The sequence below is a fragment of the Mesoplodon densirostris genome, chromosome 3 (assembly GCF_025265405.1).
Source record: "Mesoplodon densirostris isolate mMesDen1 chromosome 3, mMesDen1 primary haplotype, whole genome shotgun sequence".
Classification (NCBI taxonomy): Eukaryota; Metazoa; Chordata; class Mammalia; order Artiodactyla; family Ziphiidae; genus Mesoplodon; species Mesoplodon densirostris.
The window spans coordinates 147,916,422-147,932,116 of NC_082663.1; the positions used below are offsets into that span (position 1 = coordinate 147,916,422).

Here is a 15,695-nt window from a genome sequence, read left to right on the forward strand (position 1 = left end):
TCAGAGTGTTACAAATTTTCTTCATCTCGTGAAACAGTTTGTATTTTCCAAAGTTGGTTGAAACAATGTCTTCCATCCCATATGCCCTTAATTCAATGCCCTTTCATTGGTATTCCTTCCATCAAGCCCTGGGGTCTATATTTCCTCCCCTTGAATCAGACCATGCTAGTGACTATGGTGGTGGTGACACTAGGTCCTACATATACCATGCAAGTCATAAAAATGTCACACACTTCCACCTTGTTCTCTTGAGAAGCTCATGCTTGACTCAGCCGCCACACTGTGAGGAAGCTCAACCAGCCATGAAAAAGCAGCCCACGTGGAGAAGAACTAAGACCTCCAGCCCACAGCCCTGGCAGAGCAGCCAGCCAACAGCCAACACCAGCTTGCCAGCCTTCTGAGTGAGCCCCATGCAAATTGGATCCTCTAGCCCCCAGTTTAGCCGACTCAACTAACAATGTGTAGAACAAAGTCAAGTCATCCTCAGCAAACTCAGTCCAAATGGAAGATTCATTCATGAGCAAAATAAATGATTGCTGGTGTTTTAATACACAAAGTTTGCTGCTCCCCAGCAGTAGATAACCAGAACAGTTTCCAAACCCTCCTCTAGGAATTTACTCATTGAAGCACCCATAGAATTGTGCAGTCACAGTACCATGGGGTGGTCCTCCCCTAATCGCCTTCAGCCCTACTCTGTCAAGTCACCCTAAATAAACACTTACGATGCACTTGTCATGCAAATAGAACATAAAGGCAAGTACCCTATAGCTCCCTCCCAGCAAATTGTGTCTCTCCTAGAGAGAAATCTGTACCTGCCAATATATATCAAGATAAGATCACAGGAGTGTTCGTTCCAGCTTTAAGTAATGAAACATTAGAAAGACCTAGTGTCCATCCATTTCAGGGTGATTAGGTCTGGAGTTGACATAAAGAATAAGGTATCATCGTCCTTCATTTGATAAATATCTATCAAATATTCACAATGTGTTATGTACCACAGGTCAAAGACATAGAGCGGACAAGATCCTTGCTGTAGTAGCCACCATTTTGTAGATGGGGAATGTTGCTCTCACCCCTTATTTAAAAACAAGGGACCAACAAGACTACTGTGCTTACTGAATAACCCATGAACTGTAGCCTAAAGGTTTTAAAAAGTATGTTTGTACAGATGACCAATGAAATGATGCTCAACATCACTAATTATTTGAGAAATGCAAACCAAAACTACAATGAGGTATCACTTCACACCAGTCAGAATGGCCATCATTAATAAGTCTACAAATAACAAAGGCTGGAGAGGGTGTGGAGAAAAGGGAACCCTCTTACATTGTTGGTGGGAATGTAAATCGCTGCTGCCACTATGGAGAACAGTATGGCAGTTCCTCTTAAAAACTAAAAATAAAGTTGCCATATGATCCAACAATTCCACTCCTGGGCATATATCCGGACAAAACCATAATGTGAAAAGATACATGCACCCCAATATTCATAGCAGCACTATTTACAATAGCCAAGTCATGGAGGGAACCAAAATGTCCATAAACAGATGAATGGATAAAGAAGATGTGGTCCATATGTACAATGGAATATTACTCAGCCATGACAATGAATGAAATAATGCCATTTTCAGCAATGTGGATGTACCTAGAGATTAATATACTCTGTGAAGTCAGACAGAGAAAGACAAATACCGTATGATACCACTTGTATGTGGAATCTAAAATATGACACAAATGAATTTATTTCCAAGCCAAAAATAGACTCCCAGGCATAGAGAACAGACTTGTCATTGCCAAGGGAGTGGAGGGGAGGATGGAATGTGAGTTTGGGGTTAGCAGATGCAAAGTATTGCACATAGGATGGATAAACAACAAGGTCCTACTGTACAGCACAGGGAGCTATATTCAATATCCTGTAATAAACCATGATGGAAAAGAATCTGAAAATATATATATATACACACACACACATATACACAGACACACATATACATATATATATATATATAACTGAATCATTTTGCTGTACAGCAGAAACTAACACAACATTGTAAATCAACTATACTTCAATAAAAAATAATTTTTTTAAAAAGTATGTTTGGGCCTCCCTGGGAACTATAATAATACAAATCAGTTATCTTGTTCAGAGCTCAGCAAATGATTTACAGCCCATAAGTCAAATCCAGCCTGCTACCTGTTTGTGTAAATAAAGTTTTATTAGAACACAGCCCCACTCATTTATTTATGTATCATCTATGGCTGCTTTTGCACTACACCTGGAGTACTAAGTAGTCAAGAGAGATCATTCAGCCAGCAACCTCTAAAATATTTATTATCTGGCCCCTTACAGAAAAAGTTTGCAGACCCCTGCAAACTATGTCAGAGGCATAGTCGGGCCTTTACAGTCAAGAGGAGAGTTTGGGTCTAAATACAAGGAATACAAACCAAAAACTTAGCTTATTCTGGGAATTATTTTAGTTTCTATTATTTATGTTGATAGTAGCTCTTGGGACTGTACATGTGCCTAGCACACTGCATACACTACTGCATATAATCTCAAATATCCTTTAATGTAGTTACTCTTATACTCCCATTTTACAGATGGAAATAGTGAGCCTTAGAGAGATTAAATACAATTTCCCAATGCTTCACAACTGGACTGTGGCAAATAGGTAAGTGGTTGAGAGATCACTGTTACACTCAAAAAGACCTGGGTTTGAATTCCAGTTTGACTGATCCTAAAGAAGTCATTTCAGTTCTCCAAGCCTCGGTCTTATCATCTGTACGGTGGAGATCATCACAACGACTACACTTGACGTAATGTGCAAATACACATAAAGCCCTTCACACAGGGCCTGGCACTCAGTACATGCAGAAATTCTTGTGATTTGCATGGAGAGGCGACCAGAAGGAAATCAGTGGTTATTTCTGTATATTGGCAAATAGCATAATTTTGTTTCTTTTTATTCTAGCACTTGTCTCTAATCATTGGAGGTTTTTGTGACCAGGAACAGAAAGAAAGGTGGCGGGGGAGGGAGGGAGGGAGGAAGGAAGGAAGGAAGGGATTAAGAAAAAAAGGAAAGAGAAAGAAAGAAAGGAAGGAAGGAAGGAAGGAAGGAAGAAAGAAAGAAAGAAAGGAAGAAAGGTAGAGACAGGGAGGGAAGGAGGGAGGAAATAACACTTGGGAATAAAGAAAAAGTACCTACATCTGCTGCCCAACCAGCTTCCACCTGATTTTCCAACCAAATGTTAGAGGATTTTGAGGGGGCATGAACTCACCTTTGCATTCCACTTGTGGGTCCCTGAACTTTGTCAGTCCATTGCTGGACAGGAAGCCTTTTTTGCAAGTACAGTAGTAACTTGTTGAAGTGTTGGTGCAGGTTGCGTACGCCGGACACGTGGTGGTATCGGCACACCCCTTCATATCTAGGCAATGGAGAAGAAAGGATTTGGGTTAAAGCACCGAGTGGGGCTGCAAGGGAAGCCAGCGCAAGAGAAGGAAGCTTACTGTTATGGGTTGAATTGTGTCCCCTCTCCCCAGAATGTTGAAGTTATTGAAGTCCTAAACGCTGGTCCCTGAGAATGTGACCTTATTTGGAAATAGACTCTTTGTAAATGTAATTAAGACCTAAATTAAGATGAGATTATGCTGGAGCAGAGTGGTCCTTTAATCTGATATGATTGGTGTCCTTCTAAGAACAAGAGGCGAGGCACAGAGACAGGGAGAACAGCACGTGATGATGGAGGCAGAGATCAGAAGGATGCATCTACAAGCCAAGGACCACTAAGCATGACCAGCAACACCAGAAGCTAGGAGAGCTTGGAATAGATTGTCCCCTACAGCCTTGAGAGAAAGCACCTTGATTTCAGACTTCTGGCCTCCAGAACTGTGAGAGGATACATTTCTGTTGTTTTAAGCCACCTGGTTTGTGGTAATTTCAGCAGCCCTGGGAAACTGATACAGCTACCAAGGGAGCTCAGTGAAGGACCTTATAGACCCCAGACCCTTGCTTCTCCAAGTGTGGTCCATGGACCAGCAACAGCAGCATCGACTGGGAGTTTGATGGACATGCAAAATCTCAGGCCCCGCCACCAACCTACTAAATCACAATCTGCATCTGAGCAAGATCCTCAGGTGATTTGTGTGCATATGAAAGTATGAGAAGCGCTGTCCTGGATATTTGCTACTCCAAGTGGGGTCCACAGACCAGTAGCATCTGCCTCATCTGGGATCCCCAAGAGATCTTGGGAAATCAGATGCTGATTCGGGTCTCGGGATGGACCTAAGATTCTGCATTTTTTTGTTGTTGTTGTTTGTTTGGTTTTTTTGCGGTACGCAGGCCTCTCACTGTTGTGGCCTCTCCCGTTGCAGAGCACAGGCTCCGGACACGCAGGTTCAGCGGCCATGGCTCACGGGCCCAGCCGCTCCGCGGCATGTGGGATCTTCCTGGACCGGGGCACGAACCCGTGTCCCCTGCATCGGCAGGCGGACTCTCAACCACTGTGTCACCAGGGAAGCCCAAGATTCTTCATTTTTAACAAGTCCCTGAATGAGCCTCAGAGCTCTAGACAGAAGAGTTATGAGCGAACATTACAGCCCTGCAACTGATTTTATTGCAGCCCCTGCTGACATCTTGATTTTAACCCGGTAGGACCCATTTCAGACTTCTGACCTCCAGAGCCGTAAGATAATGTTTTTGTTATTTTAATCCACCAAGTCTATGGGAATTTGTTACAGCAGCCACAGAAAACGAATCCAGTTCCCATTATACAACTGTGGAAAACTGAGGGTCAGAGATGTTCAGCGACTTGCCCAAGGACACACAGCTCGTGAGAGGCAGCAGCAGGCCTGTCGAAGTCTGAAGTGCGTGGTTTTCACTGCTGCTAGGGAAGGAGAGGTGGGCCTGGCTGGAAATGGAATAAATCTTCAGACAATCGCTAAGACAATTCTATGCAAAAACTTTTGCAATTGGTTGTTTCAAGTCTGTTGTCCTGATGGACTGTGAGCTCCCAGAAGGCAGGGGTTTGCGTCTGTCTCATTTATTGCTGTGTCCCGAGTGCATAGCGGGTGCTCGGTAATGAAGACCTCACTGAGAAGGTAACATTTGAGCAAAGACCTAAGGGAGCTGAGTGAGTGAGCTATGAAACTATTTAAGGCAGAGGAAACAGCAAGTGCAAAGGTCCTGTGGCAGGACCATGCCTAGTGATGTCATGGAATTGCAAGACGGGTGTGGTTGGAGCAGAGTGGATGACAGGTGCATGGGAGGAGGTGATATGACAAAATCACGTAGGATCTGCTGGACCATTGTAAGATTTCAACTTTTTATCAGAGACAGATGGGAGCCATGGGAGAGTTTGAGCAGAGGAGGAATCCAGCATCACTTAGGTTTTAACATGATCCTCCTGGCCACTGGTTGGAGGATGAACTGTATCGGAGCAGAGGTAGGATGACCAGGTAGGAGGCAACTGCACTTGTCCAGGTGAGCGATGATGGTGGATACAGGCCAGGTAGGAACAGTGGCGCACATAAGATTCTGGGTTTATTCAGAAGGTAATGCTAATGGGATTTGCCAATGGATTGGATGTGGGATGTAATAGAAAGAGAGAAGTCAACAAAAGTGCCCCCATCAATTAGTCGGATGGGAAATCACAGGAAAGCTCTTTATAAATTGCTTCAAAAACAAAAGGGACAGATTTTCATTACTAAGGTCTTGAGAGCCAGACTCTTTGCTGCCTGCACCCTGCCTTGTTTATTTCCTTCCCCTGCACTATGCCTCAGGTTGTATCTCCCTTCTCATTTCCAGCTTCCCCTTTCATCGGCAAAGGCAACATTTCTTTTTGCGGATTTACTGTGTATTACCAGTTGTGAACTCTCAACTTTGAGTTTCCCATTACTGTCTTTCTTCCTCTAGCTCAATCTCTCAGGACTCAAATTCACCCCAAACCAGAATAGCAACACAGTCCTGTGTGACCGGCCACCTGTCAGCTTCTCTGGCTCATCTTCTACCTGGTCCCACCACCCACACTCACCTTTGCTCAGTTCTCCAAATTATTTCTGGCCTGCAGATCTTGAGACTTGCCAGAATCGTGTGAGCCAATTCCTTACAATAAATATTTAGGTATACTTGTATGTAGCTATCCATTCTATTGATTCTGTTTCGCTGGATAACCCTGACAAATACAAACACCTACTATATGCCAGGCAATATTCTAAGCCCTGTGGATTCAGCAGAGGAACAAGACATACAAAATTCCCCACCTTCACGGAGATGATAATCTGATGAGGCATACAATGTCAAAAATAGGGTAGTCACTGAGAAGATAACTCATGAGCTGAAGCATACAGAAGGTGAGGGAGGGAGCCATGTATATATAGGGAGCAAAAGATTCCAGGCAGAAGGAACAGCACATGCAAAGGCCCTGGGGCAGGACAGTGCCTGATGTGTTGCAGGAACAGCAAAGAAACCTGGGTGGCTGGAGCAGAGTGAGCAAGGGAGAGAGAGGGAGGAGGGGAGGGCAGGGAGGAGACAGGGCAGGTCATGCAGGACTTTGTGGGCAGCAGGGAGGATTCAGACTTTTGCCCTGAGGGAGGAGGGAGCCCTGGAGGACCGTGGGCAGAGGCGGGGCGGGACCTGACTCAGGGGCTCACAGGCGCCCTCTGGACATTCTTAGATGGGCAAGGAAACAGGAGACCGGGGCAGAAGCCACTTCAACAATCCAACTGAGACATGCACATGATCCACAACCATGAGCAAAACAACTTAATAGATGGTCACTTAATTGACCAACATATAAAATGAGACTCAAGGAGGCAAAGAGACTTTTAAAAATATAACTAGAACTACCATTTCCTAGGTGTCTTCCATGTGCCCAGTCCCTTCCTTAGATGTTCTGCAGTCCTCACGATAATGCTTTGAGGAGAGATGACCAAGCCATCCTGTTTTTCCCAGGACTTTTCTGGTGTTAGCACTCAAAGTTCAGCATCCTGGGAAACACCCCTTCCCTCCAGTCTGGGTCAAGCCAGGATAGTGGGTCACCCTACTTCAAGGTAAACGTTAGGAATCCTTTCTACAGATGTGGAAAGGGAGGCCCAAGAGAGTTTGTAAAACCGTTCCCAGGTCACACCACGAGTCAGAATGCAAGAGAAGAGCCAAGTAGGGTGGATGGGTGTTAAGAGGGAGACCTGCTCATCATCCTGGCTGTGCTCCACCACTGGTTACCAGCTTTGGCGCAACTGCAGCTGAGCCAAGTAAGAACCAGTTAATTTGAGATGCTCAGAGGAGGAGAGAGAGGAGGAAGGGGGGAAGGGAGGAAGAAGAGGGAGGGGAGAAAGAAGAGGAGGGAGAGGGAGTGGAAAGGGGGAGGGGTTGTCATTAATCAGGTGACAAAACCGAGTGACAGAGGCATTTGCCCAAGGTGGGGGAGTCTCTTAACAAAATGTGTCTCCAACTGCCGCGTCTGCTCACCTGCAAGGAAAGAGAAGTCGATGGATCCCTTTGAGATCTGGCCATGACCCATCCTTTCAAACCAGGCTACCTTTTCCCCTGGGTACCAATGATCACAGTGGTGAGTTATGAAAGAGGGAGCGAGGATGTGAAGAGGAAAACCCAGCCTCTTCCTGGGGATTTACCACCATCAGCTCACGAGTACTTCACACCTTGCCAAGTAAGAAAGGATGGGATTCCAATGTTCATGGAAGCACTTTTTATAAGAGCCAAGACATGGAAGCAACCTAATGTCCATGGACAGATGAATGGATAAAGAAGATGTGAGATATATATATATATATATATATATATATATATATATATATATATACACACACATACACATACAGTGGAATATTTCTCAGTTATAAAAAAGAATGAAATAATGTCATTTGCAGCAACATGGATGGACCTAGAGATTATCATATTAAGTGAAGTAAATCAAAGACAAATATCATATGATATCACTTATATGTGGAATTTTAAAAAAAATGATACAAATGAACTTACTTACAAAACAGAAGTAGACTCACAGACATAGAAAACAGACTTATGGTTACCAAAGGGGATAGCGGGTGGTGGGTAGAGATACATTAGGAGTTTGGGTTTAACAGATACAAACGACTATATATAAAACAGGTAAACAAGGACCTACTGTACAGCACAGGGAACTATATTCAATTTCTTGTAATAATCTATAATGGAAAAGAATCTGAAAAAGAATATATATACATGTGTGTGTGTGTGTGTGTGTGTGTGTGTGTATGTGTATAAAACTGAATCACTTTGCTGGACACCTGAAACTAACACAACATTGAATATTAACTATACTTCAATTTTTAAAAACAGGTTAAAAAAAGGGGGTGGGGGGAATTCCCTGAGGTCCAGTGGTTAGGACTCTGTGCTTCCACTGCACGGGGCATGGGTTTAATCCCTGGTCGGGGAACTAAGATCCCGCATGCTGCGCGGTGAGGTCAAAAAAAAAAAAAAAAGTTTGAAAAATATGGGTGGGGGTGATAGCAGCCGCTCTCGGCCCTACCCCCATCCAATTTACCTGATTCGCATCGCCACACTGTCTCGCTGGCCTAGAAGTATTGCCTGACAGATGCAGGAGTGTAACGGTCTCTGAGCAGGCAGGTGAACCTCTGTGATGTAATTCACACTCCAGAGCTCTTCCTGGGATCAGGTTGTGGCTGAAACTCTCCTGAAACACCTTCTGAGTGGCTAGTTCTTCCCCTATCCAATCCTGCTTCCCTCCCTCCCCTACAAGTGTCTCCTGAGAGCCCTTCCTTAATAAATTACTCACACAAGAATCCTCACCTCAGACTCTGCTGCTATAGAAATTAACCAAAAGCAGGTGGTGATCCTTATTTTTGTTTCTTTGGGGTTTTTAAAAAAATATTTTTTGAGGTATAGTTGATTTACAATGCTGTATTAGTTTCAGGTGTACAGCAAAGAGATTCTGTTCGCATACATATATATATATTCTTTTATATATATACACATATATATTCTTTCAGTTCATATACATATATATATATATATTCTTTTTCAGATTCTTTTCCATTATAGATTATTCCAAGATATTGAATACAGTTGCCCGTGCTATACAGTAGGACATTTTTGCTTATCTATTTTATATATAGTGCTGTATATCTGTTGTTTCATTTGTCTTTATCTTTTTTTAAGAAGGTAATAATTACTTATATTAAAAAAATTCAAACAATGCAGAAGTATATAAAATTAAAAGTGAAGATTTCCCTGTGCCCCATCGTTATACCCAGAGGTCACCACTGTCAAAAGCTTAGAGTGAATCCTTCAAGGCTAGGTCCTATTCACAAGCTCAGTCATGTAAATATAACATTAAATATAAATGAATTTATAAATTCACACAATCTTCTGAACACAAATGGTATCACTCAACATACAGTCCACTGTGCTGTCCAACACAGTAGCTACTAATCATATATGGCTGTTTACACTGAAATCTATTAAAATTAAATAAAATGAAGCATTGATTCTTCAGTTGCACTAGCCACATTTAAGTTCTCAGTAGCTCCATTGACTGGTGACTACTGTAGATGTAGAACATGTTCATTGTCATAGAAAGTTCTTTTGGACAGCTCTGTTCTACTATTACTTTCTTCTTCATGTAACCAAGAGCAGCAAAATTTGCCAAGTGTTGAAGTTGAGCAATGGGTACATGGGAGTTTGTTATACTATTTTTCCTACCTTTGAACGTTTAAATATTTCTATAATTTAAAAAATTAAGAAAATAATGTTTGGGGCAACTTTCCAAGTCAGTTCACATGACCAAAATTGAGCTTTTTATCAGCTGTATAGCATTCCATTATATCCATGGGCTCTAACTGTGCCAGAGATAGCTAGGTAGCCCAAGATCGAACAAAAACTTCACACTCTCCTTTCCATGGTGTAGAATTGACAGTAGGAGGCAACTACCCTGCCATGGACTACATTTCCCAGCTCACCTTGCATCCAGGTATGGTCATGTGACCATGAATGGCCGTTGACCTGCGTCACTGCAGAGCCTGAGTTTTAATAATGTGGCTTTGCCACTGTCTGCAGAGTCTCTGAGATACTAGTATGGCTGAGCCACAAAACAGAAAGCATCTGTGTCCCCGAATCACCACATGTAGGAAAACCACCCACCAGCCAGAAATATCCTCACTGGACTCTTAAACAAACAAGAATGAAATTTCTTTTTCTTAAGCCACTGACAGTTTGGGGTTTATTTGTTACAGTAGCTTGAGCTGGTCTCACAAATGCAACAATTTATCCAGCCAGTCCCCTGGTGTAAGCATACATTTAGTTTATTCCAAGTTGTTACCATTTTTTATTCCCCAGTGGACAAAACACCCCATTCAGAGTCCACACTTCACTGTTGCAAGATGCCATAAGCTGCCCCTACGCCAACACCCACAAACCATCTCGGGAGGAACGAGAGTAGGGTGAGGAGATTTGAAAGATTAACTCTTCGTACCATAAAGACTGAGTTTCCCAAATAAGGCTGAGCCAGGAAACTGAGACACTGAGAACACAGAACTGGCCATGTTTCTCCTCCTGGATCCAGCAGGAGCTTGTATGGAAGATCAGAATACTGAACGAAACATCTAAAAATGCACTCTCCCCCCCTCCACGTTGAGTTGTAGTTTAAATAAATCCCATCCCCATCCCCACTGCCCCATCATTCATGAAGCTCTTCTCACACATGCCAGGTAGTATACAATGTTACCTCTTTGGTTTTAAGCTTCACAACATCCCTGTGACATAGGAACCCTCGTTACCTGTATCTTGCAGCTGAGGAAACTGAAGATCAAAGAGGCTGTGTGACTTGCCAGAGGTCGTGTGACCTGCGTGAGGTCACACGGCAAGTTTAAGGCACAAGAGAAAAAGCTTGGGTGGGAACCGGGAGACCTGGATGTTATCCCTTGCTCAGCCACGGACTAGTTTGTGGCAAGTGTCCAGCTGTGTCTCAGCCTCCTGGGTCAGAAGAGTCTCCTCCCCGCCACACTGGGCATAGAGATTCCCCAACTTACGTCTTGTCTTTGATTCCAGTGAGGATAATGTGAACATTCCCCAGGTGTATATACCACAACACCCTGTGAAGAAAGAAAAGAAAAACACCATGACCCATCAAGAAGCTCTTTGGACTCAACCTGAAAAACTACTCTTGGTGTAGCCTCATAGAAACAGATTTGATGAGCTTAGATGAAAGCCCCAAGTGAATGACAAGCATACATTATTTTATATAACCTTCACAGCCACCATTCCTGCTTTTCCGCACTTCATTTTCGTTTTTCATTTTGTTTGTGTTATCTTCATTTTTTTTTCATTTACAAAGAGTTCCAGATGATTTTCAAAAACATACATTGAGGAAATTCCCTGGAGGCCCGGTGGTTAGGACTCCGCACTTCCACTGCAGGTGACATGGGTTCGATCCCTCATCAGGGAACTAAGATCCCGGAAGCCGCACAGCACGGCCAAAAAGAAAAAAAAAAAACTAATAAGAACCTACTGTATAGCCCAGGGAACTCTACTCAATATTTTGTAATGGCCTATATTGGAAAAGAATCTAAAAAAGAGTGGATATATGTATATGTATAACAGATTCACTTTGCTGTACACCTGAAATTAACACAACATTGTAAATCAACTATACCCCAATAAAAATTAGAAGAAAAAAACCCCCATACATTGAAACATGCATTCTCAAAAGAAATGATATCTCCCCCCAAGAGCAAAACTTGGTTCTTGGGAAGAGAGGAAAAAACCTTATTCTTCATGTATAAGACACACACAGATATACATAAAATATATAAATAAGTGTATAGTATATCTGTAGTATTAAATTTTAATGGGAGGGTAAGACAATTTTTTAACATCTAAAAGGCAGTGCAGTCCCCCATCATTTAGCTCCTCTCCGTCATCCCATTATATCATCATCACCATCATCACATCATATTATCATCATCTTCAGCATCACCAACATCATCACCACCATCATCAATGTTAGCATCACCACTCTTTGCTTATCAAGGGCAGAATAGAGTGCTAATGGCCAACACCAGTGCTGACACCCCAAAGAAACAAGTCTGCATTTTAGCATTTGAGCTCCACAAATTACCTGCTCCTTCTAGTGAAACCTGCCAGTCAACAAGTCCCACAGACCCAAACTCCCAACTTTCTTATTATCACTAACTGAAATTCTCTTGCTCTTTAATTATTTTAAAGACAACAGAACATTGCGTTTAAGCATATCAGTGCTAGGGTCAAAATGCTTGGGCTTAAAACTCTGGCTTCACCAATTACAGACTACGTGGCCTTGGGAAAGTTACTTAATCTCTTTGTGACCAAATTTTCTCCTCAGTGAAATAAGGGAAACGGATCCAATGTACAACACAGAGAAAACCCACACTTGTTGCTTAGATAGGGTCTCCCATTCTTAGATTTGAACCAAAGACCAAAACTCACGAGACCCGTGAAGGAAACCATGACATGAAAGATAAGCAAGACCAAGAAAAACTGACACCTGAAGAAAAAAAAATTAAGAGAGCAGACAGGATGGCTCCATCTCATTGTTCAGGCCTCAGCACAAACATCACTTCTGCAGAAATACCTTCCCTGACTTCCCTCTTCTATGTCATCCCCGGTCACACTCTATGACAATTTCTTTCGTAGCGCTTGCCACTCCCTGAAATGCTTTTGTTTATTTGTTATTTGGAGCAGCATAGTTTAGAGGTGTACAGACTCTGGATCCAGGATGCCTGTTTTTAAATCCTAGCTCTACCCATTACTAGCTAAATGGTCTTGGGCAAGTTATTTAATCTCTTTTGCTTCATTTTTCTCCTTTGTAAAATGGGACAATTTTATTTTCACTGGGGTATAGTTGCTTTACAATGTTGTGTTAGTTTCTGCTGTACAGAGAAGTGAATCAGCTATGTGTATACGTATATCCCCTCTCTTTTGGATTTCCTTCCCATTTAGGGCACCACAGAGCACTGAGTAGAGTTCCCTGCGCTATGCAGAGTGTTCTCATTAGTTATCTATTTTATACATAGTAGTGTATATCTGTCAATCCCAATCTCCCCATTCATCCCACCCCCGCCCTTTCCACCCCTTGGTGTCCATATGTTTGTTTTCTACGTCTGTGTCTCTATTTCTGCGTTGCAGATAGGTTCATCTGTAACATTTTTCTAGATTCCACATACATGCGCTAATACACGATATTTGCTTTTCTCTTTCTGACATACTTCGCTCTGTATGACAGTCTCTAGGTCCATCCACGTCTCTACAAATGACCCAATTTTGAAAATAAAAACAAAAATAAACAAATGGGACCTAATGAAACTTAAAAGCTTTTGCACAGCAAAGGACACCATAAACAAGACAAAAAGACAACCCTCAGAATCAGAGAAAATATTTTCAAATGAAGCAGCTGACAAGGGACTAATCTCCAAAATATACAAACAGCTCATACAGCTCAATATCAAAAAAGCAAACAACCCAATCAAAACATGGGTGGAAGACCTAAATAGACATTTCTCCAAAGAAGACATACATATGGCCAAGAAGCACATGAAAAGATGCTCAACATCACTAATCATTAGAGAAATGTAAATCAAAACTACAATGATGTATCACCTCACACCAGTCAGAATGGCCATCATCAAAAAATCTACAAACAGGGCTTCCCTGGTGGTGCAGTGGTTGAAGGTCCGCCTGCCGATGCAGGGGACGCGGGTTCGTGCCCCGGTCCGGGAAGATCCCACGTGCCGCAGAGTGGCTGGGCCCGTGAGCCATGGCCGCTGAGCCTGTGCGTCCGGAGCCTGTGCCCCGCAGCGAGAGAGGCCACAACAGTGAGAGGTCCGCATACCGCAAAAAAAAAAAAAAAAAAAAAAAAAAATCTACAAACAATAAATACTGGACAGGGTGTGGAGAAAAGGGAACCCTCTTGCACTATTGGTGGGAATGTAAGTGGGTACTGCCACTATGGAGAACATTATGGAGGTTCCTTAATAAACTAAAAATGGAACTACCATATGACCCAGCAATCCCACTACCCTGAGAAAATGGGACTATTAATGACCCAATATCAGAGGCATTTAGTGAAGACTGAATACATTCTCTATTTGAGGAACTTAGATAGGTGCTGCTTGGGAGGTTGCTATTACCGTTAGTGGCTTCCTTTCTTCCTATCTCCTCCTAACGGTATGTCAGCCTCACAAGGGCAGAAACCTTGTCTGTTTGTTCACTGCTCTATTCTCAGTGCCTAAAACAGCACCCAGCATACAGTGGGTGCTCAGGAAATACATGTCAACTGAATGACTATAACGAAACTCTTCCTTGACAGATGAATTCCCTGAACCGACTGATTTTGGTCAAAGGTTCCCCAGTGAAGATGTTTGCAGTGTCCAGCCTAGAAGTATGATCTCTTGGCTGGACAGTCGAGGCCCTCCCTTTTCCTTACAGTCTATTTCCAGTGCAGACTCTCCCCAGACCCCCTATTCAGGCTCATACTCACCCCAAAAGAGGAGAAAACTGAAGCTCCACATCGTGCAGGTTCTGTCATTCAATGAAGAGTACTTTCTCGCTGTTTCCAGGGTTTTCAGTAAAAGAGGGCGTGGGGAGAGGGGAAGGGCAGGGCCAGAATTGCTCAATGCAGCCAAGGCATCATGGCCCTTTTTGCTGAATTGCCTCCACTCATAAAGGAGAGTCTGACAAACCTCTAATCCTCTCCTTTCTCTACAGTGAAGAGAAGTTTGTCTGGCTGATGGGTCTCTGTGTGGGTCTATCTCCCTCTCTCTCTCTCTCCTTCCTTCCTACTCACTTTTTTCTTCCCCCAGCAACATCTATCTCCCGTCTCTCATCACCTTATTTTATTGCACCCAATAATAAATAAGCTTCCACTACCCAATGAAGCAAGCCCCAAACTCAACCATCTCCTCCCAGCCTGCCCCATACAAACATCATCAGAGCCCTCAGGTACCAGGCGCTGTGCTAAACACGTTTCCAATAAAATTTAATTTCACCATGATGTCAACATCATATACTAGGGATTCCCACCCCCACCTATTTCATCAAAAAGTACAATTAAAATGGAAACCACGGCTGAGAGAGGAGATGCGACTTGTCAAAGATTACCCAGACCCGAGCTTTGAATCCGGGACCCTCCGACTCCAAGGTCTAGAGCTTTCACCATTTCATTTGCCTTTAGCTCCCCACAATATCTGATCACTGGACAGTGACACACCCCATTCCCAGCACTGCCCCCAAACCAACCCAACACACACACACACACACACACACACACACACACACACACACACACAAGCCATCTCATAAACACGTTGGTCTAGGAATGTCTTAGTTAGGGCCCCCAGTTGCAGATGCTCAGACAAGGATTCTCGTGAAAGTAGTTCATCAGGGAGGTGACCCCAAAAAACTCCAGCTGAGGATGGGGGAAGTGAGAGAGGGAAGGGAAAGAGCCTGCAGTGAATGTTATCAGGCAAGTTACCCAGTAAGAAACTGAAACTTAATGTGGCTGGGGACCTCTGGAAGGTAACCTAGAGTACACTCTTCAGAGTTATCCCAACTGTCGGGGGAGGGAGTTGGGGTATTTATCCACCAGCTACCGTCAGTCACTGATTGAGGCTTGTGTCAACCCAAGACCTGGCCTCCAAGCAGATAG

At 43.2% G+C, this 15,695-nt stretch overlaps 1 protein-coding gene across 1 annotated transcript in view; it reads right to left on the minus strand.

The window, feature by feature from the left end:
- Positions 1–14,559, minus strand: part of ADGRE1 (adhesion G protein-coupled receptor E1) — a 47,443-nt gene extending 32,884 nt beyond the window's left edge. Inside the window, exons 1-3 of the mRNA XM_060094489.1 lie at positions 14,529–14,559; positions 11,044–11,106; positions 3,279–3,425 (exon numbers count right to left, since the gene is read on the minus strand). Coding sequence (XP_059950472.1) covers positions 3,279–3,425; positions 11,044–11,106; positions 14,529–14,559 — 241 coding nt within the window. The remainder of the gene's footprint in view (positions 1–3,278; positions 3,426–11,043; positions 11,107–14,528) is intronic.
- Between the last annotated feature and the right edge of the window lie 1,136 nt (positions 14,560–15,695).